The sequence below is a fragment of the Anas platyrhynchos genome, chromosome 25 (genome assembly GCF_047663525.1).
Source record: "Anas platyrhynchos isolate ZD024472 breed Pekin duck chromosome 25, IASCAAS_PekinDuck_T2T, whole genome shotgun sequence".
NCBI lineage: Eukaryota > Metazoa > Chordata > Aves > Anseriformes > Anatidae > Anas > Anas platyrhynchos.
This window is the reverse complement of record NC_092611.1, coordinates 7,605,614-7,632,725: the sequence shown is the minus strand read 5'-3', so window position 1 is coordinate 7,632,725 and position 27,112 is coordinate 7,605,614. Positions and strand designations below refer to the sequence as shown.

Sequence of the window (27,112 nt, the reverse complement as noted above, 5' to 3'; positions counted from 1 at the left end):
GAGCTCATTTAACTAATGGCTGTGAAAGAACACCAAGGTCTCGGCATGGGAGGATCGATGGGAGAGTGGTTTGGCTGTTTTAGTTGTACAATGTGCACAAGTTACTGTGGGACATGAGTGGGGGAAAGGTAACATTAAGGACGTTTTTGCTTATGCAGAATGACACTAATTAATTGAATGCCACTGGACAAAGTTTATTAGGCTTAAAATCAAGGTAAATAAGTAAAACTATTCAGTAGGCACTTTCCTTTATGTTTTTTTCTCTTCGCTTGGTGATACCCAAGCCCCTGAGAACTAGTAGACAGGATTAAGTTAACCACAGCTTCTTGATGTGTAAGGTAAAGCACCGAAGTTACAGCTGAGATATTAGAGGGCTGATTTGCAGAGGTGCTGAATACCTGCAACTCTGCATGCACTCGGTTGAGGGTATGAAGGTGAATAGCACCTTGGGGAGGCAGAGGAAGACCAGAGTGCTCAGTTTAGACAGCCAGCACTTTTATCTAGTCTTCCTTCTGACTGAAAATGCCCTCTTAAATAGAGGGGGAGAGCTGTGTGTCAGCTTCTATTAGAGAAAACTTACTTTTCTGGAGAAATCTAAACAGCAGAAATACACAGGTATAGCCATGGCCAGCCACGTGTTCTGTTTGCTGCTTGTAGCAATTCTGGCTCAACAGTATTGGGGGCTTTTGGAGGACAAAATTTAACCCACTGGAACACTGAAGAGCAACAATATAAAAAGCAGATTCTAGCTTGCAGGAAAACACACTTGGTCGTTTCTGTGGAGAGGTTACCTTCCTGAAAACCTGGGTTTATGTTTTCAGTATCACTCATAGAGCATAAAGGCAAAGCACACCAGCTGGAATGTTTGAGCTCCCTGGATCTTGTTTCAGCTCCCAAAATCAGCATAAGGCAGACTACTTTGCAAATAGCAATGTTTTACCTTAGCAAATTGCCTTGGCCCTTTTTTTTGCAACTTTCTGTGGTCAGTTAATGACTTATTCTGCTGGCACTTACGAATAAATGTTGGTGTTGTACAAGTAAATATTGGAGGGAATTCAATGTCAAATATACGTATGCATTTACTTGCAAGTTTAGGCAATTGGGAAGCAATATCAGGTGATGTATCTGATCAGATAGAACAGCTTGTTTCTGTCCTGTGGAGAGGACTGAATATGCTGGTACTGGAGTAAAGAAACTGGAGACAGCTGTGACCTGCTCACAGATACTGTCAACAGTAAAAGAAGCTAAATTCATTAACTAAATCATGTGCTCAGCTATCCCCACAGACCACACATGCTAGGAGAGCTGGAGTTTACTGTAAATGTGGCTGACAGATGCCTGCCAGACATTACAATGGACTTAATCAGCAGAGAGCCCACCACCCTGCTCCAGCAGCTGTGTACACAGTGCGTGTCGTGGCAGCTAACACCCAAGTGTGGCCCTCAGGAACTGGAAGTTGGGGCAACCTAGAAGTTGTGGTGAAGCAGGAAGGCTTATGGGTTTAGGGAGTGCTGCTTGAGTCTCATGGGTCCCTCCTTGACCTGCTATATGACTTTGAGCTTTGCACAGGATTGTGTAAAGCAGGAGGGATGGCTGGAGGCCTTGGATCCAGCCTCTGGCTCAAAGCAGGGGTGGCTTACATCAGGCTGCCCAGGATTTGAGCCAGTCCAGTTTTAAAAATATCCAAGGATGCTGATTCCACACACTATAATCTTGCATATTCTTGTGGAATTTTTGCCCTAATATGACTGGAATTGCCCTTTTTACAGCTTGTCTGTTGTCTCTCATCTATTTCTTGTGTACCTCTGAGAAGAGTCTGACTCAGATTTCTCTGTAATCTTGTTATTCCTTCTGTAAGCTTTTACATATTCATCCCTGAGGCATGCAGGTATTCTCACATACATTTGCATGGACAGAAGTGAGGCACAGAAGCTGCAGCTTGTCCAGGAACCCTTAATTCTGTAGCAGGGCTTGAGGTCATTCTGTAGAGTTTTTCTCGTCTGTCCAGGAAGCTTAGATGAATTCCCGGAGAAATCCCCACTGCCAAGTCTTCCAAATCATTCAGCAGAAAACTTTCATTGTTTTTCTTCAGGCTGTTTAGACCCACTGAGATTCTTGCTTCCATGAAATGCCTGTATTCCTGCACCAGCACTGAAGTCCTCATATCCTCTACCTTATCCTTTCTACTTTCCAGAGAAAGAGCTGGGGGTCCTGGTGAGTGTGAGCAGTGTGCCCTTGTGGCAAAGGCCAACAGCATCCTGGGCCGCATTAGGAGGAGTTGGTATCAGGTCATGGGAGGTGATCCCTCACCTCTACCCAGCAGTGGTGAGACCATAAGTATGCTGGGTTCGGTTTGGGGTTCCCCAGTATGAGATAAATATCCTTGAATGAGCCAACCTAAGGGCCACAAAGATGATTAAGGGACTGGCGTCTGTTTAGAACAGGACCTTGGACTAGATCAAGTTCAGTCCCTCACAGCCTCCACTATCCTGTGGTTCTCAAGCAGTTTTAAGGAAAATAATTTATCAGGAGATTATGGCAGGCACTACAGACACTGCTTGCTGCCCTTAACCATGGTTGTAAAAGTGGCTCTGAAAGATGGTACGTGTGTTAATCACATAACTGCATTTCAGCTGGACGTGAGGTTTGTAAGATGCCATTTAACTTCTGAGAACAATTACCAGAATTAAAAGGCGTTGGAGAAATGGAAGTTTAAATGTGCAGTTAGCACTACAGAGCATTGCTTTTTGCAACCTTTTGTATCAACATCCTTCAAATATTTCTAGATGATCAGGAGCAGGCATGGATATTTAAGACAGATCTGCACAGTACTGCTTCAACATCTCCTGTTTTATGACCATATTCAGAGCTGTACTTGATAGAAACCCTTCTTGAATTTAAGGAAATGGGTTAGTCGAGTTGTGGTAGGGACCTCAGTCTGCATAAGAAGAAAGGAAAATATTTGCTTTTAGGTTGAGGGTCAGACTTCTTATATACACTGAGATGGAGGTTCAGAGTCCCAGTGGTAGAACTGCAGCTGGTCATACCCATTTCTTCTAGGCTTCTGTATACTTTGCCTGACCTTTACAGTATGTTTCTTGATAAGATACCTGACCTTTTCATATCCAATTAGCAGAGTTGTTCAACTGTTGCCTGAATCACATTTTATCCCCCTCTCCCCTCCAAACCCCTCTTTCTGTTCAGCATCTTGGAAACATTGTGCTTGCTCACCAGAGCTCGATGTGCAGCAGCTCCTACGGCTTCCATGTGCTCGGGACACTGCTGCCCAGCTGCCACTTCTCACAGAGAGCTCTGCCTCTCCGGTCACACTTGGGGCATCCCTCCCTTCTGAGGAGGAACATGTGCCAGAGGGGAACTAGATTACTCTTTTGTGCAAAGGTCACAGGAATATTTGGCAGGCATGATGCTTGCATGTTCTCATTCAGGGTTTCCCCTAGCAATGGCCCTAGGCTGCAGAGCCCTTGGTATTTGCAAACATGCAAAATATATGTAACGTGCATTTCAGCTGCCGGCATGAGAGCCCTGCGGTGAGCAGAGAAAATCTGCTTCCTGACCAAGCTTGCAGAGGCAATTGGTTGGGTGATATGACCACTAGAAAGTAGTTCAGTGTGGTTCAGCTCTGACAGATTCTGAGCTCTTTAACCCTGGAATAGGCTCCCTCTCTGTCCCTCCCAATAATTTACAGGTTGTATTTAGCTTAAGAGGTGCTGAAGCTTTGCTTTAGTCCTTCCACTTGCATGGTAGAAAAAGCCACTTAAAATGGCATTTAAAAAGTCACTACTCTCAGGCTGCATCTGTTTCTGAGGAAGTGAAATGAATCTGCTTTGTTTTACTCCTTATTCCTTTACCATCGTAAATGGTAACTCAAGTCATGCTTTGAACTTTTAAGACAAGGGTTTTGATACCTTATGTTAAGCTTAAAAAAAAAAAAGTGTAGGTTTACAGTAAATAAATAGGTAGTTGAAAACAATAATAGGCTTTTCCATTTCAGAGATGCTCTGAAACTTTCACAGAAGAAAAGCCATTCATTTTCTTACCGTTCCATGGTTGCAGCATTGTTGCTGCACTTAACCGACTTGATTAATGTAACGTTATTGTGTAGCTGTGTCCTTTTTAGGCTGGTAGGCTGTTGTCTTGTGGAATAGATCCAGAAGTCTGGGGAATGTGGAGCTTGGCCCTCAGCTCATAAGCTGTGATCTTATGGGTAATGGAATCCTTCTCAGACCTCAGCATCCCCAGCTATTGTCAGTGCACTGGTGTCTTAGGGTCAGCTGTGCCCAGTCATTGAAAAACATACAGGCGTGGGTTTGTCATTGTCATGCTTTACATTTAGTGTTATGCAACACTTCCTTACTTCCTGGCTTTAAGTCCTTTTAAGTTCTGAATCAGTTGTAACAGCTGTGCAGCGTTGCTGTCAGCAGTTAAAATAGCTGTTGTGCTGCACTTTGGGAGATGTGTCCCTCTGAAGGGAGAATGCTTTCCAAATTATGCTCATCTTTTTAAATCAAAGCAAGTTCTCACGAGTATACTATTTAGTCTGCCCTTTAGTTCTTAAGTGTTATTAGGAAGAACCTCACAATCATTTTTGAATACATAGCCCACCAAATGCAAGATCAGACCTAATTCAGTGCAACACAAACTAACGCTCAGCATGTAGAGATCTTGTGAACTGTCTGGCTGATGCCAGCTGCCTAAGATGCAGTAGGAGGGTGTCTCTTCCAGCATTTACAGGGGAGTTTGCATTGCTCTGTAATCCCTACTTGTTCAATTTGGCTTCAGAAAGCAGGATTTACAGTGAATCTGGTCTTCCAAGACTTGAGTGCATGTGTAGAGATGCAGCAGCTCCTGGCACTGGGGACTGGACAGAACAGAAATCTGTTCTTAGGGCTCTGCTTGCAGCTGGGATGCTGCTGTGCCAAACTGGGGGGAAAGACGTAGGGAAGGAGCTGAATAAATACTGATAACACAATTAAGAATGCAATCTTTATTTACTTACATACTGAAACCAGTGCAAGGACAAGGCTTAAGAGAACCAGATTTCTTGTATTTTCTAACCTCCAACAGGTTCAGTAAGTGTAACTTAATTCTGGCTACTGCTGCAGTGGTGAGAAACAGCTGGGTAGACAGTATCTGTAACCCTGACCCTTCCAGAGTCAGCCTGCTGTTGGTCTTGCTGTGCTCAGCCTCACAGATCGCACCTTGTATTCATCCCAGAAGTGCTGCAGAATTTCACATCTTCCCCAAGACTTACGGGGATGATGGGGAGGAGCTGCTGCTGCTGTTCATTTTCTGCCCTACAGCTAGGCTGTAGCTGAGTGTTTGAGATTGAGTGACTAGGAGAATATGAAAAGTGACAGAGTGCTAATACATTAGGCATTCATTCTGTATCATATTAGCAGTGCTTGTAGTGGATAAGTGAGATGTCATACCACGTTATGTGCAATTATGGGTGCAGAACTGAGCATCTCACTGAAAAACATGGATGTGCTGAACAGGGGCTGAAGCCTTTTCCTTAAAACCACATCCAACTTGTTGAAAATGTCTGAGATGCAGAAAAGGATAAAGTTTGCTTGTGAGTACCTTCCAGGTTTCTTGGTAGCTTTCTTGTCATTCTTATAACATGTTCAAGTTCTATGACAAAAAGCAGCAGCGGAACACAATCAGTTCAGCACTTTCTGGTTAATCTGTTACATTTTGGTGCTAAGAGGGGGCAAAAAAAAGCATCCTTAATACAGACGTAGTTTTATCAGGAATCTTTATCTCCTCTTTAGGAAACTTTGAGTTATCTCAGCTGATACAACCCATTGCTCTCAAATCACAGAATTTCATATAGTGATATAAATTGGATTTCCAGTATCTATAAGTTCTTAAGGTTTATTGATATAGTATAGCATTTTAACAAAAATTAGTTATGGCTAAAACAGCGACCTAAAGATTTGATAATAGCAAGGTTCACATGAAACTTGCTGCAGGGTATTGGGGCTTTCTCAAGTTGTGTGCCTAAGGATTTCCCCTTGGTGAATTACTCACCCTTTTTTCGTGGCATTAATCAGCAGATGATCTTTGCATCTTGAAGCCTGCCCTAAGAGGTAATTGTGCATCAGTTGTCAGTGGTGCTGAACCTTGAAGATAGCCCTGCGAGGTGTCCTAGCTCTGGGGGAGTTCCTCGGTCACAGCCTGCTGTGATCCCAGAGAGCTCAAGGGGCTCTTTGCTTAGAACCATTATTTATAGGAGCATGAGATGATTGACTATTAGTCAGTACTTTTCCATTCTAGCTATGATTCAGATAAGGCAGTTCTGGTATTTTCCAACAACTGTGCTGTTCTGGTGTATTCCAGAACCTGGTACTTCTCAGATTGGGCTGTGACTCAAGACACAAGGGTTTGAAATGTGACTGGGGAACCCGTTCGTGCTCTCATGTTGCCCATTGACAAGACGGATGACTTAACATTAATCTTAAACCATAGCTGGGTTTGGGGAAAGAACTATTCCACCACACTCAGCACAAACCTTTGTAGGGTACTCAAAGCAGCCCAGAGATGCTCTGAGGAAAAGGGAATATCCGACAGCCTTAGGTGCTTCAGCCCCCTGAGGATGTGATACATACTGACAGTCTCTGCACAGATCTCATCCATGCAGCTGGAAATCACCAGCTGCATTACTGAAAGGCTTAGATGAGCTGTGTTCCTGTAAAAAGAAGACACCTGGATCATTTTCCTGATGAAATGCCTGGACTAGAGGCTAAGGGACTTCACACATCCCTCTGTACAAACATTTTGTGACCTATTAAATAGGAAGAAGCAGTTCTGATGTAGTCTGTTCTGTTCTCTGTGGTCTCCAGGGATATAAATCCAGACCTGCCTACTTGCACTTGATTTTAAAATACAATGAGAAAAAGGACAGACACAGTACATACATAGCTGCTGGCTGTCTCTGAGGATCCTCAGCTAACCGAATGCTTTGACATTTTTCCAGTATTCCAGAGTCTCTGCAGGGTTTGGACTCAGTTGCGTGTTGGTGTTGAAGGCAAGCTTCCTGCTGGCTTTTTTGGGGGACAATTTTACCTCTTGCGCCTAGGAATGTGTAGGTAGGTTCCTTAGATTGAATGTGGCCACTTGTACTGCTATGAGTCTCTCATTTATCAGCCTCAGACTGGCACTAGGGGCAGCATGGACACTGCATTTAGGGCATTTCTGTGCACGCATGGTGTGCTCTGCCACTATGCTGGTGCAACAGCTCACCACTGCTCGCCACAGCAGTGTTTCTTCTGGCCTCTGTATCACCAGGACGATTCTCGCCCCCTCCTGCGCTTTTTGCTTTGTCCTTGCAAACCTCTAAAAATCAGAGGCTCTGGCTTTGTGAAACGCGGCTTTTTCTCTTCTCCTTGGGCCTTCCTAGCTCTGCAGCGGTTTCAATTCCAAAGACTTCACGTCACCCCCGTGGAAACTCGGCAGCGTGCTGGAGCTGCCTTTGCTTTCTGTTTAACAGCCTCCTCAAACCTCAGCCCCAGCGCATGTGGTTCCAATTACAGAGGACCTCTGCAGTGCTATGAGGATAGGCCGACCCCTTCATTTTGACACAGCCAGCCTGTCCCTGCGGGAACTGACTGCTAGCTCACATTTTTCTCATTTGAGATGCTTTCACTTCACAACCAAATTCCTGAAATCAAAGGGAGGCTGAGGGGAGCAGGCTGCAGGCAGCATGCGCTGGGGGCCAGGTCTTGGTCACTTGGAGCACTTGGGCTCTCAGGGGGAAGGCGACCCCTGGCCTTTCTGTCTCTGCCAGCCAAGGAATACAGAAAGCAGATGTCCCAGAGCACAGCCCTGGCTGAGTTAATTATCCTTAGGAGACTTCCAGCCGCCCCCAGCTTTTCCTCCCTTGCACAAAGAATGCAAAATAGCTGTCTGTAAGAAGACACCATTTTGTATTTATTTTGGCCTAAAATACTGTCAGGGTAACTAACTGTTAGTGCTAGCGTGGTCTGATGGCGAGTGTGCGGTGTCAACCTTGTGGGTTCTTACAGCTCTGTCACAAACTGAAGTAGCTATTCACCATTTTGGTTGTCCACAGCAGAAACTACAGGAAACTTAAAGGGGAGATGCAAGATGATGTTCAGGTCTGTCCTATCGCTACTGATCAGTAATAACTTGAAGAAAAAATGATTCATTTCTCAGCAGAGAAGAAGTAGAACTAGTGTCTGTAGTGTCATTGATACTTGGCTGATCTGAGTTTCAAAATCACTCAACCATCTCTTAAATTTTACTTCAGATGTAGTTTTTTGGCCACAAAGAATTCTGTAGTCAGCCTCCTATTGAAGCATGTAAAATACTAAATTTGTTTGTTACCAAATGCTCAGATCTTGTTCATTAGCACTCGCGAGAGCACTAGATGGAGCGAGGGCAGACTTTTGCTTTTCCATGAAGAAGCTCAGTAAATAAATTCTTACAAGACTGCAGTAAGATCTAACAGATGTGAAGTCTTAAATTCCTGGCATGAAGGAGTGGTTCGAAGTTGCACCATGTCAGGCTGAGCTGTTTTTTAACTCTCAAACATTACTCTTGTGTATATATTGTTTAGACAGATACTCTCTTTAAATACTCGCTTGAGTGGATTGCATGTATTAAGCCTGTCAATAAGCGAGTCAAATGTATGGGGTTATTCAGCTAGAGAAACGTTACCTGTCTGAATAATACAGTGGACACTTACTCTTTGGAGTGTGGACTAATTTAAACTGTTTAAGTAGAAATTTTTTATTCATTTTAGTCAAAATGGTCTAAATGAAGTATACTTCTACAAGCAGTTCAGCCTGCAGGTCTAGCTGAGCGTGGGATTGTTGGACACACCAAGGTGGTTTTCTAACAGCAACCCTGGATTTTGAGAAGAATGTGTTATTCAGAGCACTGCAAGACCAAACCTTCCCCATCATCAGGCAGTGGGATTGCACTGAGGTGTGAAAATAATTCATTTGAGAGCATCCCCAAGAGGACTTGACAGGCTACCAAAATTATTAATTTCTTCACCTGCTTCTCTACTGCAAAGAATGCCTCCAAATGCACGTTTTTAACCTTGTGCACAGTACCCCATAGAATTAAGATCCAGATGCAAACAGCACTGTTAAAACTGAGATGGGCAATATTGACCATAAATAAATTGAAATAAATATTTCCATAATAAATTTCCATAACAAATGGAAAATGTAAGTGGCAGAATAAAAATCAAGTGTATAAATAAATGCTTGGAGCATGAGTGGTAGATATGGTGTTGTGAGGTCTCCTGCTTTGCTACTTGTCAGATTATTTTTGAAATTTCTTACAATTTGCTAGCTTATTGTACTGGAGGAATATAAAAATGTAAGCTACGTCATGGATTTATTTGGAAAGGTGCTTGTGTTTTGACCTTCAAGGCTGAAGTTTCCAAAATGGGGTTAGGCTAGGTGACTGGCCTAGGACAATCCACGTTAAACATCTTTTATTAAGGTTTGCATTTAGTAAAGCACTTCTATAAAACTTTGCTTAATTTAAACAAGTATTTACACGTCACTTCACTAACTTGAATTGGTGACCCTAACTTTTCCAAATGAGCCCTGAAGCTTCAGGAATCCACTTCATCTCCTCCTAGCCCAGGATGCCTCAAGTCACAGGGAAATTACAGGTTGTGTTTCTACTTCTCGGACATTACTGCCTGGAATAGGCTGCTGAAAATGTAATTTTCCGTAAGAAACAAAATAAACTTTCAAAAAAATCTTTAAAGTTTAGCTGAAAAGTTTAGCTTCACAAGGGAAGCCCCTGGGGCCCCGTTTTTGACATTGATATCCCAAATGATCTTGGTTTGGTTATGGTTTGGGCCAGGTTTGCGAGGTGTCACTATGGATTTCTTGTATTACAATTCTTTGGATTTTTGTAAGCTATTCCTTCTAACTGTAGCAGACAAGTATACAATACAGCTTTTTACTTTTTAGAAGTATTGAATATATTTAGCATGACTCCCTAATTCAAGTTGCTTTCTGAAGCTAATGAAAGATTTAAATCTGGAAGCTCTTTAGCTTTTAGCACGTGAATTTGCCTAAAAATGTCAGCATAACATTTTCAATCTGCTCTCTGCATTTATTCTTGTGCATTTATAGATGTGTGTATTTAATGTTCTCAGTATGTGTATTAGTGTCGATATATACGTGTTCTTGGTATTGCATGGCCATGAAAATAAAACTGAGCTTTATAATAATATATGTGAAAGCATGTGTGATCTTGATTGGGATTCATGAAAACACTTCTTTGGGAAAACTGAGGTCTGACAACTCCCAGTTGTGATGAGTATTTTGTTGTGATTGCACTGGGGATGGTTCCTTCTCTCTAAGTCCACTCCAAAAGGCAGGCTTTTCGGGAAATTGAAACCTTCACGTAGTATCTGCAGTGCACTTAAAATTCTGTCACTTAAGTGTTTATATGAGTTCTGGGAAGTACTTGGACTACTGTCCTCATTTTTATTTTGTTGACTCTGAGAATGCAAGGCAGAAGGGCCTGGTATTGATGGCTAAACTCTGCCTGTGTGCCCTGGCTGGCTGGATCTGTCCGTATCCTGAAATCTGGTGCTGTACTGTCTGTATTGTTCTCTTAGGTGCGTTTGCTTGTTATTGTTTAAAATACTTGCTGCTCTGTATTCCTTGGATTTGAAGCATTAACGAGGGATAAATGACAAATCTTTCTCTCTTCTCTACTGGGTGCCAGAGCTATTGTCTTCTTGAACAATTGTGCAAGTGTTAAGGCATTACAAAGGTCTCCTCCCCCAAAGAGAGAATGCTGCAGTGTGTCAGCAAGCCTGGCACCGCACCCAAGGCTTTTTTCAGGCCCGTGAGCCACTGCTTTGCAATGGGTTTAGGGCTCCTGCTCCACAGAAACAAACCGACCTCCCTTGGAGTCGTGGGACGCAGGCTGAGTAAATTGCTGAATGACTTGTGGCAAAGAGCCCCACACAGGATGTGGAAGGGGAAGAGGTTTTTTGGGTAAGAACTGTGGAGCCTGCATACATATTTCATTACTGAGCGAGACCCGGGGGTCTGACATTTGAGAAAATCTTGTCTTAATCTACTGCCATCTGCTGCAGCCAGCACAAAAGGCCTCACCCAGAATGTGCTCTGCCTTTCTGGAGCTGGGTAAGGGGCAAGGTCTGGAGCCCTCTGCACCCACCCAGCACAGCAAAAGGCTTGCCCAGAGCAAGCTGCTTGCTCAAACCCACTGATGTGTGCTTTGGCCAGCATGCAGGGCTGTTTGCTGCTATGAAGGGTTGCCCATAAGGAATTCCTCATTTAAACAATTTAGGCTGGAAAATAACCAAATGCTATCTGCAAACTCCCATTTCTTTGAGCTGTTCTTGCTGGGTCTCATCTGCAGATAAATGAGAGAACCTCAGATAGCATTTATTCTGTGAATAATAACTCAAAGTAACTAGATTGCTGCTCAGACATGGTCTCTAGTTCCTTTCCATTTCAAAGACAAATTCCAGCTCATGTCTAAAGGCAAATTTTTGTTTCTGTGTGATTGTCTCACTTATTGCCACAGTGAGACAAAAAAGCATGAGGAAAGCATGTGAGCTGTTTGCTTCAAGCTCTCTTCAGATTTTAAACAGGTAATTTTGATAACCAGCATCCTCTGAGTACTTCTAGGAAGCTGTATTTTGAGCTTCCTTTTGTCTTTGTGCAGGTATAGGTGACTGGAAAGAGAAAGTGAAGGTTTTGTCTAGAGCACCTGCAGGCTTCCTTTAGAATTTGTAGACTTAAAGAACCAATAAGGACCAAAGGGATTTTTTTTGAATAAGAAAGACAGCTATGTCATGGAAAAGGGAGCACAAAACCTGTGTGATGCTCTGGTATTCAGTTCATATGAATACAGCCTGCAGTTGCATGGTGAATCAGCTTCCAAGTACCTGATGGTGAATGTACCATTGAAAAGGCCTTAGGTGCTTTAGGAATTTGCAGATGCTTTCTTGCTAGATGGCTCCCTGATCTTACTCCTCTATAGAAGATGAGTTTACAGGTGAAGGACTCTTGAAATTCAGAGCCTGCTTGCTGGGGGCAACAAGAATAGACCAAGGTGCCCTCCTAAAAAGTCTATCCAAGGCAGTGATGAAGGAAAGTGATACAAATATACTCCATCAAAAAGCAATTTTTAATCCCAATCAGAGTTTCTAACGTAAAACTGCGTCTTAAAATCTAGAATACCCCGTGATATGTATACAAAATCTCAGTGCTCTGCTGGCATTGCACTCTGAAGCTGCTGCAAATGTGATGTGAATGCTCGCTACTGTTGCGCTTTAATTAAACTTATTGATCAGCCATCTAGTGAGTATCAGCGTGTTAATGAAGGCAGCCCGCAGCAATGTGGCTGCAGGAGAGAGCAGGCATTTGTCTTAGGCAGAAGGTATAATTGTATTTGGCAGATGGAGCTTTGGGACTAGTGAATCCAGTGATAAAGTGGATTAATTTTCCCTTTAAAGAAAGCAGCTAATGTGACTGAAAAGGAGCTTTCATGCTCATCAATTCATGCAGAGATCTGTGCAGAGCGGAGTGTTTGATCCTTTGCAAGACTCTACCTGTCTGATATTTCAAAGTGTTTTTGGTTTTTGTACATGTGTGCGTGTAGCAGATACCTTCTATACAAGTGCTCGACAAGCATTGACTGAATATTGGGAGCTGAGGGATGGTCATGGTCTGAAAACAGGAGTGGGAACAGGGTGGGTAATTCTGTTCAGAATAAACAGAGTAACAGAGAAAGCTAAGACAATGTCACTTGATGTCACTTTTCCTTTTTTTTTTTAAGGTTAAAGTCTCCCAGTGTTTTAATGCAAATGCAGGAATAAATTTAGCCTACGTAACTACAGCTTCTCAAGCTCCTGCCAGTAATCTTGCTATGTAATCATGGGGTTGTGTGTTCAATACACGTGTGACGTATCTTCCTCCTGCTGCCAGCTCTCACTGTTTTAATCTGTTTCATGGTAATTGGTCTAAAAATTGAGAGATTTCAGCTTGCTTCTTTTCACAGGGGAAAAAAAATAAAATAAAAATGTTTGGGGGCTTTCTTCTTGCACAGCAAAACTTAAGAACAACCCAGCTGCACTCTGAAGATTCAACACAGAAGGCAAATGGCATTCATGCCACAAAGCCACGTGAAAGCTCGCTTGCAAACATTTTCATTTGGTTTTGTAGCAAATCTGAGAGTCTAATCTGAAAATCTAAGCACACAGGTTTTCCTTTCCATACCTCTGATCTTTTTTTGGGCTGGTTTTAATCGAAACTGAGCTTACCAGAGCCCGTGTATTGTCTGGGCTCTGGTATCTATAGATCTGGAGATCTATAAAGCAAAGAATCAGCCCTCTGATTCAGTTTAGTTCTAGCAGGGCTGCAATACGGAAGGAAACCGGGACAGAAACTGCGAATTTCGCTATGATTTAAGCGGTGCTGGTTGAAAATTACACTTTTATGGGATGCGCCATCTGCTGGCTTTGGCTTCAGGGCGTTAGCTTGTGTTTGGGGTTTTTCCTTGTGAACGTTGAAAGGACGCAGCTTCCATCTAGTGGTTCGTCTTGGCAACTTCTTTTTTCCTGACAAACCGTTTTTGATGACTTCTGGTGCTTGGTTGGGTTGTTTGATGTTGCTGTTCAAAGAGACTTCGCTATTCTACTCGCACCATGCTTTTGTAAGGTTGCCAGGCTGTTTTCTTGTTTCCAGAGCTGAATTGCATGCAGAAACATTCAGTTTTAGGAAAGAGACTCTAAGCATCATCAGGCTGATGTAGGAATAAATCTATGGACTCCAAAGGTCTTTCAGGCTAAAACGTCACTTACAAAACAAGGGAATAAAAGGAGAGGGCAAAACCAAGGAGGCAATCTGCAATTTTGAGTGCACGGAGGATGTAGGTGGATATATTAGCAAAAGTTTCTGTGACTTGAGCGTTTGCAGCTCTGGAGTGCAAAGCCATCTGTTCTTCATGCTTAAATATTGGTGTGAAACTAACTCCCTATGTATGGATAGATGTCCCCTTTAATCAGCTGCAATCTATCCAGGAAGCCAAGCTGTTGGGCTTGCTTTGATGCTATGAAGCAAATGATGAAGAACCCTTATTTTTGGCCTCTGACCACCAGCATCTCTTTCAGCTTCCTGTTCTGTTTGGCTGGCTGAGGCTCAGACTGAATTTAAGAGAGTGGCTGAAGAAAACGTGACTTTGCCCTGTCACCACCGCCTGGGCCTCCTGGAGCAAGGGAGCCTGGATATTGAGTGGCTGCTGCACATTTCTGAAACGGTGCAAAAAGCGGTAGGTGCATCCATGATCAGCACCTGGTGGGAAAACTGCCTTGTTTCCATGTTGACATCAGCAGCAGACATTCATTTAAAGAGACTTGTGATTTTCTTTGCTATTTATACTGAGGAAGTAAGCAGCACTTAAAAAAAAAAAAAAAAAAAAAAAAAAAAAAAAAAAGAAGAGAGAGAGAGAAAAAAACTATTTAAAGAGATTTAAAATGTATAAAAGTTATTTGATATTCATTGTATTCATTGATCATATATTGGAGTGGGTATTGATTTTCTATCTGGGCTTTCTTTAAATCAACACTGTTATTTAATCAGTCATTTCTGGATAAGCCTCAAAATTACCCTTCAGGTTTTTGGAATTGGCTTTTGATTTTATAGGTACAGGTATTAAAACCTTAGTTTCAGGAAAAAAAAAAAAAGTAGTTTAGTATTTAAAAAAAATCAAGTCTGTGTTAACTTAAATTAGCTAGCTGAATCTAGCTAAGATTAGAGAATACATTTACATATTGTGGCATAAGCTTGTGTCTATTTTGATGCTAGTATAAATGCTCAAATATGAACCTTCAGTGTAAATACAGTTTGTCTCAGTCTCAGACTTGAAATCCAGGTTTAATTTTCTGTCTTGCCATAGGTTTCCCGTGTGACCCTAGGTAAGTCCCTTAGCCATGCAGAACCTTAGTCTGCGGTTTCTGGAAACGCTTTGTTTTGTTGTTCCATATGAAAGTAAAATTCCAAGTGGCTGATCAGTGACTGTCTCTGCCCCACAGGTGATCACTTACTCTGGAGGCCGCGTTTATGATGACCTCAACGAGGAGCAGAAAGGCCGTGTTTCATTCACTTCCAACTTCCGTGCTGGAGATGCATCCTTACAGATCATATCCCTGCAGTCCAGTGATGCAGGGAATTACATATGTAAGGTCAAAAAAGCTGGGCAGTATGAATGGGTTCGCATCACCCTGAAGGTTGTAGGTAAGATCATCTTATTGTTTTTCCAAAGGGGAAAAAAACACTAGGCTCATTTCCTGAAGAGAGATTTATTTCAGTGGAGTATAAATACACACAGACTTCTCATGATCAGGTTTCACTGTCTAGCTCCATATCAACCTTTGCATTTTTTTTGGCAAAGGACAGCACACAGGAAGAGCCCAGAGAGCTGTTTTGAGGTAAGTGTACACACTTGCAAAATCACATGAACTGTTCTTTCCGAATTACCTCTATGATCTCATCGCACAAACTAGAATGATTTCCTAGTGGTGATCACTCTGTCTAGTCTCCTGCTGAGGACTCGGGGTTCATGTCCGAGGACCCCAGACTGATCCAGGTCATGAGGGTGATGAATAAACTGCTGTGGTTAGCACTTCTCTCCCTTGATTCCAGTTTACCAGTTGGCATTTGGCATTTATGCTATCATTCCATGGAAGCCCTGCTTGTGGCCTGCCAGATGCTGTGGGGAAAAGGAAGAAATGGCAAAGAAAGGGGAGGGGAGGAAGTTCTCTAAATAGTACCTAGGAGAGAAATGTGGTGTTACAGCTCCACTGGTGCAAGCATCCATGAGGCAGACTTCCTCATAATTTCCCCGTAATTTCTATGTCTGAGCCAGCCAGCTCTACTTTTTAGACTATGAAGTTGCACAAGGTTGCAGTTGAAGTCCACGAACAAGTATCAGTGGTGTAATTCCCCAATGCTTTCCAGAGAAGGCAGCTTTTGGAAGCTGCTTAAATGCGTCCTCTTGCCAAAAAAAAAAAAAAAAAAAAAGGGGGGGGGGGGATTCCACCGAGAAAACAGTCTGCTGTGTGTGCATGACCTGTGTTTTCTTTCTTATAGAGAAGCCTTCCAAGCCCAAATGCTGGCTAGAAGGGGAGCTGTCAGAAGGAAAAGACCTGTCCCTGCAGTGCCGCTCATCCTCTGGCACTGCCCCCATCTCCTACCGATGGCAGCGCATAAATGAAGAGGACGAGAGAGCTGAACATCTGCCGCCCACATCGAGAGTCAGTAAGTCAGGTCATTTCCTCTTGGAGCTCTCCGTGTGCTCAAAGCCAGATAACCACCCACATGCACAGTCATGCCTTTTAACTGGGGATCCCTTGCCAGCAGTGACAACAATGGTGTATCAGTGCTCCTCACCGCTACAGCTGGATGCTGTGGCATGCTCCACCCTGCACAAGGAAGTCTGAGCTGTAGTGTTTTGCAAAAGGTTGACAAGGAGCTTTCTTGAGATGTCATTGCTCTTGAGCTGATTTGATCTGGAGGTTCAATGAGTTCTGCTGTGTTCCATCCACCCGTATAGTCACTTAGTCTTTTTTGGTTAATCCTGGTGTTGTTTTTCCTGTTTCAGACATTTCTAATCCCGGGCAAGTCTTACTGAAGAATCTTACCCAGATGAGTACAGGGTTATACCAATGTATTGCCACCAATGAGGCTGGACAAGAAAGCTGTGTTGTACAGGTGACAGTGCAGCGTGAGTATTGGCACATAACTAATATTCTCCCTACCACATGAGCAGTGCAGCTTCTCAGCTGTCCTATTTCAGCTGATGAACTCTGCCACACCTTTGCCCTTTTGTACTTGAATCACATGCAACAGTTCTTACTACGTTTCTGTTTTGCTCAGCAGTCCTTATAACCTAGAGTGGTAAATATGTTATTTGGGCTCAGCTGTTTTGGTCTGTTAGAAAATCTGAGTTTTGAGAATGACTAATAGAATATTGGGGGGGAAGAAAAGGTGAGTGGGTTTGCTGAATCTTCAGCTTTTAGAGCTTTTAGTTATTTCTGGGTGTAATGACTGCATGAGATTACTGTCAGATATAAAATCTCTGTGAGTAGTCCCTCATTCAAATTCCAAATTAAATGTTTGTTGGACTTGAGACAGTAAACTAAAGACACTAAAGTAAAATGTAAATTAAAAAGCAACTTTTTGACACAGTTTGATTTTAATCCAGGAGTAATAAATTCCGGCCAAAATATCAGAGATTAAAATAAATGATCTACCTGATTAACCACATCGAGGGTGTGTATGTGTCTAGGTACCTGTGTCTTTGCATATGCATGCAATAAAAAGGGTGGAGCGTGGCACCAACACTGACAGCAAGTACAAACAATAAAACAATACAGGTTAGCAGGTTTTTATGTGCAGCACTTGGGGGAGATCAGCAAGAGATGGCCTTGTTGTGATAAAAGGCTGCTAATAGAGAGGTCTCTTCTGTGGAGATCCTTAGCTTTGGAATTTGTCTGCCCAACCAGGCCTGAAATAACTGGAATATGGTCATGTAGCAGAGAAAACCTGTTCCCCTCAGGCATTTTACTTCCCCTCTGATGTAAAAGCGTGCTGGCAGCTTTTATACCAATTGGATTGGTTTGAAACCTCATTTTGATTTGCTAAACCCTCCACCGGGACAAGCCTGAAGGAAACAACTTTCAGCCAAACCCAACCTAACACTGAAATGAAGTTTCATACAGGTTCAGCCAAGGGCTCATAGACATTAGGAAGTGTTCTCTCATTAACTTTATTATTATGGATGAAAAATGCCTTGCATTTGCACAGTACGGTCTTCCTTTCTCCCTTCCTCTTTGTCATCCTCAGGTCACTTTTTTTCCAATTGAGTAATTCATTCTGCAAGTAGATTGTAATCATTTCAGGGTGAGTTGAAGGGGAAAAAATCCTTATGGGGAAATATCTGTACCTCATGGGGAAGTATTTGTAGTTCAAACACTCTTCTGCCTCTGCAAAACTGCTTGGTACTTATTTTTTGGATGTGGGTTGTCCTGTCTACCTCTGTGCTTTGTGTGGTTCTGGGCTCTTATGTGAGGATTTCTCCTCCCCGTTTCAATTCTGACCCACAGCTGCAGGCATAGCTCTTGTGATCTCACCCTTCTGGAGGTGAATGCTTTTCTCAGTCTTGGCTCAGGTTCAGAAATAAGCGCTTTAAGATAAATTGGTTCAATTTCTGCATGGTGACACCAAAAGAAGTAGTCGAATTTATTACATGCTGTTCTGATTTACACACGATGGTGTAATTCCCAGTGTGGACTAGAATCTGACCGTATGACTCCTGCTGGGAGTTTACCAGCTAACACATTTATTTTCTGGACAACAGAAGCTCAAAATATTGGTATGATTGCTGGAGCAGTTTGTGGCGTGGTGGTGGGACTTGCCCTCCTTTTCCTGGTGGTGAGGCTGACAATAAGGAGGAAAGAAAAGAAGAGATATGAGGAAGAGGAGGCCCCAAATGAAATCAGGTAACGCCTTTCATTTAATCCCCCACCTCCTACCCTCCCTTCTTTCAGTTTCACATACACCCAGCATGATCCACAGTAATGTCTCTTTTCACTCAGTTAAGTAACTGAGATGTTTTAAGTAACAGTCGTGAAAGGTTGTTCTAAAAAACTTGTAAAGCCTCCCTGAAATATCACTGACAATTTTTTGTTACTGTGAGAATAATACTTGTGAAGACTTTCCAGAAAACAAAATAGAGAGAAAAAAAAAAAAAAAGATATTTTTCCCAGGACAGATTAGCATAAAACAAAATAAAATTACATTAAATGCAATTTAGTATTAATTATTCTCTTGCTTACAATTTCAGCATTTTCAAGCAGTTATATAGTTCTCTCCAGGATTAAACTCAGCCCTTATGGTTCTGAGAGGTTTGATTTTTCTTTTAAATTGCTTTTTCCTGTTGGGAACACTATGAGGCAGGCAGGTTCTCACAGTCCTCCTTGAGTCTTTTGAACAACTGTGCTTCTGGATTTAGCTCAGGGAGAAAAATCCCCTGAGCTTCTGGGTGCAGAGTTGAAAAGCCTCACCCCTGGACGGGCGTACCAAGAATGCTGATGCATGTTCTTTAAATTCATCTGTTACATGTGTGTGAGGTCTGCACTCACTCCTCTAAGCGGAGGTTGGACTGTAGCCAATTGAGCTTAACCTCGAGAAGGAAAGTGCTGGAAAAAGATATTTCCAGGAAGGAGTTTTAGCTCCTCCTGCCCTTGAAGAACCCCCTCGCCTTGTTCCATCCTTATTTCTGTTTGCCAAGGACTGCCTGCCCTCATATGACATCTATGTGCTGTTAAGCAGGCATCTCTATAATCCATCCAGTAGCTGATTACACTGGCTGACAGTCAGGTTGCCTATTTGGACAGCAAGAAGGTATTCTTTGCTGATTTATTCCCTTCCCTTTTTCTTGTTCTCTTTTGCTTTCAAATCTCACATACCTTTTTATTTTTAAATCTGAGCCTCCTCTATCACCTTTTCATGCATGATTTTTCTCGCTCTGGGCCCAGTTCTTGCACTTCTTTCACTACCCACATATGTTAAACTGATGAACTGGTCTCAGCTAGTCCTGTTGAGGTAATTTGTCATTATGAGTAAAGATTGCAGAGCAGACAGTGCTGTCTGAACTCTTTTGCACTGACACTTGGCATTTGGTCCACAGACCTCAAAGCCACACAGAAAGAACCAGTCATGTGCACATGTATTATAAATCTGTTTGGCTGATAGCTCTGCAGAGCAGTAATGAATTCAATCCACCAAGTTGTGTTGCACAGAACTCAGAAAACCCTGTACCTTGCTCAAACTGCTTGACAACTGTGCATTGGTGACTTGCAACTTCAGTGCGCAACTGCTCATCGCAGCAGCAATTCAGTCTGGCAAAAATAGGAGTGTTTCTGTTCTTGTGGCATTTGAACCCTGCTGTGTTTGATTGCAGAGAAGACGCGGAGGCACCCAAAGCCCACCTTGTCAAGCCCAGTTCCTCATCCTCTGGTTCCAGGAGCTCACGCTCGGGTTCCTCCTCAACCAGGTCGACAGCCAACAGTGCCTCTCGCAGCCAACGGACTTTGTCAACAGAAGCTACTCCCCATCTGACTCCTCCCCAGTACAGCCAGAGGGAGACGGAAGGGAAGGAAACTGAGCCAAGGAAAGTCGACTACGCTAACCTGGTGAAAATGGGAGCCACGCAGGTCATGGTGCCTGCCCAAAGCCGGGCGTTCCAGACGGTGTGACTGCTCACCAGCCACCTGGAGACTCCTGCCATCCAGAAGCACTTCACACACCACCAGCCACATAGGAATTGTTAGATTAGCTAGTTATCTCCCTGGTCAGCTTAATTTTAATCACTTGTGATTATTGACACAACAAGAAGCCCTCCCACTCAACTCTTTCTTGTATCTTCCAGCACTTGGGGTTCTGATACAGATTTTTTTTTTTTAAGAAGGATAAATTTGAGGGGAAAGGGGAGCTTTTTATTTTAATTACCTTGTTGGAAATGGAACGCTGAGCATTTTAAAACGACAGTTGAAAAATGTCAGCTAAGAGCTGTACAAATGAAATGAAGCCAAACTTCAGGATTTTTTAAAAGGGATCAATAGAAGACAAAAAGACACAATATTCTCGTGAGATTTAAAGGGGAGAGGAAAGTCTCTTGTACTGTTTTTGGAGAACTTACTAAAAGATGCATTGTCTCACCTGAAGATTTTGAGGTAGCCTCTGCTGAGGCTAGCCTGGTGGTCAAACCTCAAAGGGAACAAACACTTCACATTTTCTGCATTCATTCTTCTAGTGAAATACTTTTGGAAGCTGTAACTAAAGCAGAAAGGAAAGGATAACTCAAAAAGGTCAAGAGATGCAGAATTAAGGCGTGTGTGAACTAGACTCTACTAAAGAGAAAGAAGCCTATATGTCAAGGAAACAGAGGTGCTTTAATTGCCAGAATAACATTATTGATGCATCCTGAGAGATACAGCAAGGAGCTGGACTCTGCTTTTATGGACAGCACTGTAAAGCTGCAGTAACTCCACTGGAGTTGTATCTGTGTCAAATGAGCCTTAGTGAGATGAGAATTGGGTGCTTAATCCAAAATGGAGGCATACCTCAAAAACTGAGGGCCGCCGATCTACCAAAAAGCCGGGAGGAAGCTTTTGAAGGATTACCAGGTTTTGAATTCACCAGTTTTGGGGTGAGCCACGCAATAGAAGCCTTGGAGAGCTCTTCCCAAGGTTGAACAAAGAGTGTTTTTGGACTGACCTTTGGGCATCCAGGTAAGACTGAAGATGCAGTGACGGAGCATGTAATGAGGGAAACACACTGGGGACACGTAAACAGGTGCAGTGAAAAAAGGAAGAAAATATCTGCGTGCAGTGTCACACTTAGATATCAACCTGTGGGCCACATTCTATATTTGAGGCTTAAACATTAGCAGGACTCTTAATAAATAAATAAACAAAAATTTCAAGAATCAAAATAAAAACAAACAAAACCCTTCCTGTGACTGTTAGTCAGAATAGACATTTTTAAGGGGTATAGTCTTGTGCTTCAAGTGAAAGGCCAATAAGAAATGATGAGAGATAGGGGCAGGCCTTCCCCTGGAGGCAGGCGTTCCCATAATTGTCTGTCATTAATACTGTCATTAACACTTTCCTCTGAAGGACTTGGTTCTGACCACTGCTACACAGAAGACACTGAGTTTTTATGTTCTAAATTCCTGTATTCCTAAATTAATGATCTTCCATTACAAAAGAATAAAAAAAATCTTTAATCTGAGGGAGGGAAGGTTTTCTCCAATTTGTGGAATGCATCTACAGATGGATCAGCTCAGAAGACCCACAGATTTCTGATTCTTTCACTCTAGGGATTGTAATTAATCTCTTTTTCTGAGACTCAGCATTCTAGTTTACAAGCTTGAGATCTTAGAAAATCTGATTAAAATGAGGTCTTGTTTGGGCTACATCTGTATGAGAAACAGGTTTCAAATTTGCCCTATACTACCTGAGGACTTTTCTTCCTAATAGCAACCACCCATTTTCATCCCACATGCTGAGATTCTGCTTGTTCTCTGTACCACAGCCACCTAACCACCCTCAGTATGACAAAATACTCACTTGTTGGGCAGGGAAGGTCTTGAGTCACAGATTTAAACAAGCGGATTAGCTGTTTGTTAAGCTTTTACTTTTATGAAGGCTCCTGGTATCGGATACCTTGCAATTTTACCCAGGCGGTTTCCCTGGTTACTCCAGAGGTGCCTTCCTGGGTCAGCTTTGTTCTGGTGAATTTGGCTGTGGCTGTTTGGAAGCAGCAGCTGTGTCTGTGACTCTCCTGCTGTTGCTTTTTTTTTTCTTTTTCTTTTTTTGTGGGCCCTGGAGGCCTAGGCACTGCAAGGTGCTTACGAGGCTCTCCAGAGCTAGGAAAGTCCTGAGGAAAGACATGAGAAGTACTTCTGAAGTAGTTCGTGGTTTTATGGTTGCCTATTGTGCTTGATTTACCTCAGCAGGTCATCTGGGAACACCTGTTCCATGCAGAGAAACCCAGGGGTGAATTTCTCAGCAAAGCACACGCGCCTGAGCAACCAGCAGCTGATTACCACAAAATGAGGGTAACACTTCCAGCGGCTCCGCTGGTTACAGTTTAAGCACCAAATACTGTCAGCTAGCTTTGAGTCACAGGCCAGGCTTGCAATTAGCAAAGAGAAGGGTGCTCTGCCTACAGCCTGGGGGCTGCTTGCTGCCAGCTACGATTTGCCTGGCCTGCACCAAGCAGATGCTTTCCTGGAGGCCTTGGGGAGCAGGCTGCTGGCCGGAGCCTCTATGGCAGCCCTCTCCTGGCATCCAGCTTTCCTGGAGCAGGGAAATCACTCCCTGTCAGCCATCTGCCTCCAAGGGGTGAAAGATTTATGGGCCTTGGGGAAAAGTCGGAAGCAATTGCTGAAGCCTGGTGTGTGATGATTCCTGGCCCTGGTCAGGAAGCAGGAGGTCTTGTGCCTGCTATCCATGCACGTGTGGACTGCCCTGTGTACAAAACCGTGTCAGGAAAAACACTGTGGCCCTCTCCTGCCATGGCATTAAAATGTATGGCCCTGGCCAGAAAGCGTGGTGATTTAAAATCATTAAGTCTGTAATGAAGTGGTGCTTTTCAGCCCGCACACCGGTGATCTCACAGGTGAGCACCAAATCAATTCCGCGCTTCAGTTGCTAGCACAAAGCCCGAAAAAGTTCATTACTCAAAGGAAATATGAGAAAGAGATCATTTCTAAGGGATTTTGTTTTCAAGGGGACGTTTTCTGGGCTCCAGATGATGCTATCAGGAGTTGCACAAGGGAAACAAATGAACCATAAGCCAAACTCTATTTTGTAAAATAGTGTACTTAAAGCATTTACTGTCATATACCAGTTATTACTAGTGTGATTAAATGCGTACAGTTTTATGTAGCTTTTGTCTCAGCAGCTAAACTGAGCTTACATCTCTTCTCTCTGCTATAATTGGTGTACTTGTACTGTGTCTGAACAACTCAGAGGAAAGCAAATATTTATTATTGATTCCTTTGAATCAATGATTTCATAATTTTTTTTTGGTTGGTTGTTTTATAAATAAATATGCTGCAGCTGAAGTGCTGCAGCTCAACTAAACTTGTGCTAATGCTCTGTCTTCTGTGCTATGATATGTTGTATGCTGTCGAGTTGAATCTAAGAAAAAAGATACGGGGGTAAAAATACTATTTTTAAGCTAAGAAGGACTACGTGCACATTTGTGTAGAAATTGCAGGGAAGCTGCAGTTTTTTCTTGGGGATTTGTTCAGTCTGAATTATGTGACATAGTATGAAATATGTGAAATCTCAGGTGGATCGAAGTAAATTGAGTTTTGACTTCCATGCAGCTATTTCACCTGAGATGTTCTGGCTGAGGACGTAGCTGCTTCAGGCTAATATGGTAAATACTGCCAGTGCAGACACAGCACAGATAAAAATCTCACAGCAACACTGCTCTCCTACTCCCACATACACAGGGCTTGCTTCTGAGCCACCCGGTGCGTTTCAGTTCATCTCCTGAACTGTGCAGGAGATGACAATGAAACCTTGAACAACTAAGGGCTGTTTTCAGACAGCTTAGATCTCGTCTGCAGATAAACATTTTGAACTAGCTAACAGGAATCTCCAGTCGTGGAGATGTAGGTGGAATTTAGGCTAACTAAATACGACCGTGGTTGATTTCCTCTCGCAATGCTTTCAGCCTTCTTTCCCCCAGGGTGTTTTGTGCAGAGGTCTCACATCAGCAATCCTCTCTACAGAAATCTGGGAGTAAAAGTTGCAACATAATTAAATTACACAGCATTTAAAACAGTGACAACAGTGGTCTCATAGGTGTGCCCTTTTATCCCTGATTCATGGGGAAAGGCTGTTACTGGCTCACTTCTGAGTTGATGACATCCAAAATCCTGATTAGGCGATACGCATTTCAAGAGGAGTTGTGCAATTGCATGCTTTTCTACAGTATCAGGAATCTTGGGTTATTTTTACCCTGGCTCAGTTTGTACTGCCGTGCTGAAGGGGAAGAACATGGGGGGAAGGGGAAGGGCTGCATTAGAAATGCATCATTTCCAAACTTCAGCTGGGGCGTGCAGATGCCGTTACTGTGAATAGGAAGCATGCCTTTGACAATTTCCCCTCTCTGTCTACCTCTGTGTTAAACGTGCTTGATCTGCAATGTACGAAACTGGCTTAAATATATATATAAAGTTGCCATTCATTGTTTAAGAAAGCATAACAAAGAAACGCAACACAAAACACTTGGCAGTGTCCAGCCTGCTGGGCCTTAATTTTTCTGATTCGCAGTAAGCGGGCTACTTTAGTCAAGTGTGTTAAGCAGCCTTTAATTTCTAATGTAATGAGTCATTTGCCAGACTGCTCTCCTCCCCGCACTGACTCACTGCTTCCTTAGGCTGCCTTCCCTTGCCATCAGGCCATTGTGCAAAGTACAGTTGCACATCAGAGTGTCATTGCTTTATTTCAAAGGGCCGGTAGCACTATTCTTAGGTCCTGCTGAAATCCTGCTCGTGATTTAAAAAACAAAGCCAAAAAACAGCGCAGGCAATGTCTTGCTGGCAGCACAGCTCCCCTGAGACCTGGAGCGCAATGTGCTGGTACAAACTGGTGCAAACTGGGGGGCTCTCAGGGGCAGCCCGGGAGCAGAGAGCTCAGCAGCCTGTACTCTGCTCAGGGTGGAGTAGCCTTGCATGCCATCCCTGGTCAGTGTATGGGATTCATATTGCCCCTAATTGGTGGCTCATTGCCCTTTATCTTTAAAGGCACACGGGCGTACCCTTATTCCCAGGTCAGTGCCTCAACCCCTCTCCTTTTCCTGCTGCACCTCCGTCTCTCTGACCATGTGCACCCAAATTCCAACCCATGGTGCTGCCTTCTGTGCTCTCCCAGAGGTCCCAAAACAGGTTCCAGCGCATGGCAGAGCACAAATCAGAGCCACAAACTACTGAGGGCTGTGGGTCAGCACCTGCCACATGCCAGCTCCTACCCGGTGGCAGGTAACAATAGGAACCTGCCCATTAGTGGTCCGATAACGAGCTACAAGCAGCAGCTAATGCAGGGTGACTGCGTCATGTTCTCCAGTAGACATAACCCAAGCTGGCTGCGGAAGGAAGATAAGCTCACAGCTTTCTGGCTCAGGGTGCAGGCAGTGAGGTACCACAGAGGGCACACGGTCATTTGACTGGGATAAGGCTGAAGGAAGAGATTTGCTACTCTCCCCACCCCACCCCCAAGAACCAGACTTTAAGCAGTTAACAAGAATGTGGAATTTTATTTATTTATTTTTTCCTCCCTTGCACCTTTTCCTACTGCCTAAGAGTACAACACGTGGTCAGGATGCACTTTTTTCCCCCCGGTGTTTTATGCCATGTGGACATGATGCAATTCACAGCACTGCTGATGGGGCTGAGGCTGGATCGTGACCCCTGACCAGCTGTCAGCCTCTGGCACCGTGACCAGGTGACTGTTTGCTTTACCCGTTTGTCTCAGTCTGCTTGCTTTATCCCAAAACTTGCTGGAGGGGAACCTGAACAGCCAGTTTTCCCCTGTCCTCAGCCTCTGTTTCTTTTCTGCTGGAAACGCCAAGAGCATGCACCGTGGGTAGCACTGACAATGAGCTGTGTGAGCACCTCCCCACAGAGGCCAGGCAGGGCTGGCAGGGACATGGGGCTGGGAGAGGGCAGCAGGGTCGGCAGGAGCAGCTGCTGTGGGAAGGGACGGAGCGAGACTGGGGCTGGAGTAAGGGGCTGGAGTAAGAGACTGTGACTAGAGTAAGAGGTTGGAGTAAGAGGTCTGAGTAAGGGGCTGGGGCTGGAGTAAGAGCCTGTGGCTGGAGTAAGAGGTCTGAGTAAGGGGCTGGAGTAAGAGACTGTGGCTGAAGCAAGGGGTTTGGAGTAGGAGGTCTTTGTAAGGGGCTGGAGTAAGAGGTCTGAGTAAGGGGCTGGGGCTGGAGTAAGAGACTAGGGCTGGAGTAAGGGGCTAGGGCTGGAGTAAGAGGTCAGAGTAAGGGGCTGTGTTCAGAATAACAGACTGGAACAAGGCCGTGCCTCTAATTAAGCTGGGGCCGAGCCGTTAATTAGGCCGGGGCCGTGCCGTTAATTGCCTTGAACCCGGCCGGCCCGGGCCGCGCGGGGACGGGCGGGGGCCGCGGGGCGCCGCCATCTTGTCACCCCCAGCCCGGCGCTATGCAAATGAGCCCCCCCGGCGCCGCCACCCCATTGGCCGCTGCTAGCCCGGGGCGCGGGAAAAATGCAAACGAGCCTGCGGCGCCGCGCTGCCATTGGCTGCCGTTCGCGCCCTCGCGCGCCCCTCCAGCCGGTGCCACCACCCGCGCGCGGCCGCTGGAGGGCTCTGATTGGCTCCCGCGCGCGGGGAGCCCCGCCCCTTTCCGTAGCGGGCGGGGGCCGAGCGGAGCGGGGCGGTGGGCGGCGGGGGGAAAGCGCATGAAGGTTCGAGAATACCGGCCGGCCGGCGGCCACGCCCCCTTCC

The 27,112-nt window shown here is 44.1% G+C and overlaps 1 protein-coding gene across 1 annotated transcript in view; it reads left to right on the top strand.

Annotated features, from left to right (window-relative positions):
* The window catches only part of CLMP (CXADR like membrane protein), a 46,105-nt gene extending 22,395 nt beyond the window's left edge, over positions 1 to 23,710 (top strand). The window contains exons 3-8 of the mRNA XM_021277005.4: positions 14,168 to 14,325; positions 15,089 to 15,290; positions 16,146 to 16,313; positions 16,657 to 16,779; positions 18,415 to 18,556; positions 20,020 to 23,710. Coding sequence (XP_021132680.1) covers positions 14,168 to 14,325; positions 15,089 to 15,290; positions 16,146 to 16,313; positions 16,657 to 16,779; positions 18,415 to 18,556; positions 20,020 to 20,314 — 1,088 coding nt within the window. The 3' untranslated portion in view covers positions 20,315 to 23,710. The remainder of the gene's footprint in view (positions 1 to 14,167; positions 14,326 to 15,088; positions 15,291 to 16,145; positions 16,314 to 16,656; positions 16,780 to 18,414; positions 18,557 to 20,019) is intronic.
* Positions 23,711 to 27,112: the final 3,402 nt, after the last annotated feature.